Source organism: Austrofundulus limnaeus, unplaced genomic scaffold (genome assembly GCF_001266775.1).
Source record: "Austrofundulus limnaeus strain Quisiro unplaced genomic scaffold, Austrofundulus_limnaeus-1.0 Scaffold600, whole genome shotgun sequence".
In the NCBI taxonomy this organism is placed as follows: Eukaryota; Metazoa; Chordata; class Actinopteri; order Cyprinodontiformes; family Rivulidae; genus Austrofundulus; species Austrofundulus limnaeus.
The window spans coordinates 98,777-102,138 of record NW_013953002.1 but is presented as its reverse complement, the minus strand read 5'-3'; the positions used below and the strand labels follow the sequence as shown (position 1 = coordinate 102,138).

General features: G+C 35.7%; 1 protein-coding gene across 5 annotated transcripts in view; it reads left to right on the top strand.

Moving 5' to 3' along the window:
• Nucleotides 1–2,732, top strand: part of rtn4a (reticulon 4a) — a 51,776-nt gene extending 49,044 nt beyond the window's left edge. For all 5 annotated transcript variants that reach the window (XM_014026913.1, XM_014026915.1, XM_014026914.1 and 2 more), the window contains 2 exons: nucleotides 1,406–1,464; nucleotides 1,748–2,732. In XM_014026913.1, the coding sequence (XP_013882367.1) occupies nucleotides 1,406–1,464; nucleotides 1,748–1,790 (102 nt within the window). In that variant the 3' untranslated portion in view covers nucleotides 1,791–2,732. The remainder of the gene's footprint in view (nucleotides 1–1,405; nucleotides 1,465–1,747) is intronic.
• Nucleotides 2,733–3,362: the final 630 nt, after the last annotated feature.

The following is a 3,362-nucleotide window of genomic DNA, read 5'->3' as shown; positions in this document are numbered from 1 at the left end:
GTGTGGACAGGTGTCTTTTATACAGGTAACGAGTTCAAACAGGTGCAGTTAAAACAGGTAATGAGTGGAGAACAGGAGGGCTTCTTAAAGAAGAACTAACATGTCTGTGAGAGCCAAAATTCTTACTGGTTGATAGATGATCCACTACTTATTTCAAACAATAAAATGGAAATTAATTATTTAAAAATCATACATTGTATTTTTCTGGATTTTTGTTTTAGATTCCATCACTCACAGTTGAAGAGTACCTATGATAAAAAATTACAGTCATCTACAAGCGTTGCAAGTGGGAAAACCTGAAAAATCAACAGTGTATCAAATACTTGTTCTCCCCACTGTACCAGAGACTTTAGTATCTATAAAGTCTAACGTCCAACTTTGCATGGCCAAACTCTGTCCTCCTGCAGGAGCACGCAGCAGCACAAGCTGAGTCTTTCTGTGAGATCCACTTATAGCAAACATTATTCTCTATTTTTAGTTCATTATCATAAAGACAGTATCTGCAAACTTATATTGTAGGAACAAGGTTTTGCATGTTTCAGCTTGCTTATATTTAAAACCATACTGTACACAGCTTTCAGGGGGACATGGGTGCGATTTCTTTTTGCGTTCCCTCACAGTACATTTACATTACTTGGAAAAAAACCTTTTGCATTCCCACGCAAAAGTTTGTTCTAAACTTATCTTAAATCAGGCTTTTATTTTGAAATATCCAGTTACCAAAACAGGATGTGTCACCCAATAAATTTGGTGATATAGATGGCGATATTGTGTAGCTGCTTTGTTTTAAAATATCTACATATTACAGGCGTGGCTTCATTCTGAAGTCAGTCTAAGTCTAACAAATAAAATATTGTAGTTTTAAGTAACTTGGTGCTGCGCAAAAGATATATTTGCCATATTTTTTAAAATACTGAATTATAGCACATACAAATACACAAATATTTGCTCTGAAATTTTATGGAGATGATAAAATATTTGTATGATATATCTGACAAGTCTTGCCAAAAAATGCTGTTTTTTATTAGATATATTAAATCACTGAAATGATATGAATGTAAACTACGGAAAAGCTGTTCAAAATTATCCTGTTTTTTATAAATCTCTTTGGTCCCAGTGTTTCAGGTTAAGGTCTTTGTATTATGGTTCATTAGAAGACACTATGCTGTGGACTTTGACTAGAGACATGTAAAACAGTTTGAGGAGTATAATGTGTATGCTCTTAGTCAAAGAACACATGATAGGGTTAGATGTGTAGTTCACCATGTACGTGTGTGTGATTTTATTTTTGCTTTTACCCACATGTGCACAGTAAGTAAAGTTGATCCTGTTTCTAACAGTCCAGTTGATCTGCAGATTCTGTTTTAGTTTGGATTAATGACATGATGGTCCTGTTGTGTTTCAGACTCAGATCGATCATTACCTGGCTCTGGTCAATAATCAGATCAAAGATGTTGTGGGAAAGTAAGTCATCATACTAATGAAATCATTTTTATTACCATTTTATTTAATGTATTCATGTAAAAGGACAGTGCTCAATATTTCAAATGTATAAATTCACTTGAATTAGCACAATAGCTACATCATTGTCTGCTGTGTTTGACTAATGTAAAATCTAATAAATCCTGAAGGTAAGTCTCAGACTGAGGAGTCTTGTGAAAGAGCCTTCAGAATGTTTGTTGTGAACAGTTTTTAACATGAGAATTAAACAGGGTTTTTTTGTAAATTTCACTTTGATTTTTTTCAGGGTTCAGGCGAAGGTTCCTGGGTTGAAACGCAAAGCAGAGTAAAGGAACAGAAAGTTGATGTTCGGATTCAGAGTCCTGATGAAGATTGAGGGAATGGGAGGAGGGGGTGTAACGTTTTATGGGGAGGGGGTCAGACATGAAGGAAAATTAAGGACAAGAGGGAAAGGTCTAATGTGGATGTAACCCTTCTTAGAGTATTTGTCAGATGAAAAACAAATTTCCACTTAAGAATTCCTGTTTTTGTTTTCAGAAAGCCTTCAGAAAGCTCGCTGGCTTTTGTCTGTCCTGTTTTTATTTTGTTGGAAAAGTTTAAAATGTTTGTTTCTGAGAGCCAACCAGACTCTGAAAATCACATTTCAAACTTCAGTAAGCCCTGCCCCTTTTTAGCCCGGTGCATTGAGGGAGGCCAAGAGCTCCTCCGGCCGGATCAAATCATTATGCTGTTTCCTGGATAGTAGATTTTTGATGAGCTAAGATTATTTTTTTCTAAATGTTATCTTGTGATTTCTTTTTCTTTTCTTCATTATGACTTTCTTGTCGCTGAAGCTTCAAGCTTGCTCTCTCAGTAAGCGGCTTTTGACTTTTTTTTTCTCTCTCTCTCTTTGGGTGTGTGCGTGTTGGGGGGGTTGTACAAAAATCTTTGCTTCTGAGTAAATGTAGGAAACATCAGACAACTCATTAACCACATAACATCATCTCATCACCGCTGTCACGTAGAAACTGCAACATTTACATTAATCCAATATTTAAAAAAACAGATGGGATTTAGATTAAACTTAACTCTCTGTGAAGCTGAGTTCTTAATGAATAGGCTTGATGTGACTGAGAAACGTTCAAGCATTTGTTTGTTATGCAAGTATAATTGTGAATGTTTCAAATATTTCAACGGTTGTGATGATTAAAAAGCTCCCAGCTGGGAGTTGTGTTTGTGGAATGCATTGTGAAGATGTTAACAGTTATCAATAAAGCTACAAAGAAACCTGCCAACTCTTCTGTCTGATCTGTTCCTGAGGAGTACCGCAGTCAGAACAAACAGGTTTTCTGGTCTAAATTAAGGAATCAAAGAAAAATGGGCTTTTTCAGTTGTTAAATGTGGGATGAACATTTAAAAAAGTTTTAAATCTTTATTAATCGAGAAATTGTGCACTGTGATGGGAAAACTTGAATTTTCTTTGGGATTCTCATGAAATAACCCCAACACTGGAAGGCCTTGAAGTGCAACATCCCTGCGATGTCCAATGATATTAGAGGTCTATGGAGGGTCAAAGGTGTAGGTACTTTAAAGGGTTTGCTAAATATCCATAAAAGCTAGCTGACTACACATGGCTGAACAAAGCTGAATAAATGCACAGTTTTGTACCTCCTCATAAAGTCTCACAAGGAGGTTTTCCATTTCCTTCCCAGAAAAACAGAGCCGCAGAAGTTTAGGATTGCAATTGTCCACTACAGCTCTGAATCTTTGTGATGCAGAAAAAAACCCTCACAGATCTGTAAAAGTGCATACACCATTATTTCCATAAATATTATGTTTACATCATACAGTAAATAAATAAAAATTTACACCCCTTTCATTTACATAGTTTTACACATTAAGACAACAAAACTTATACCAGA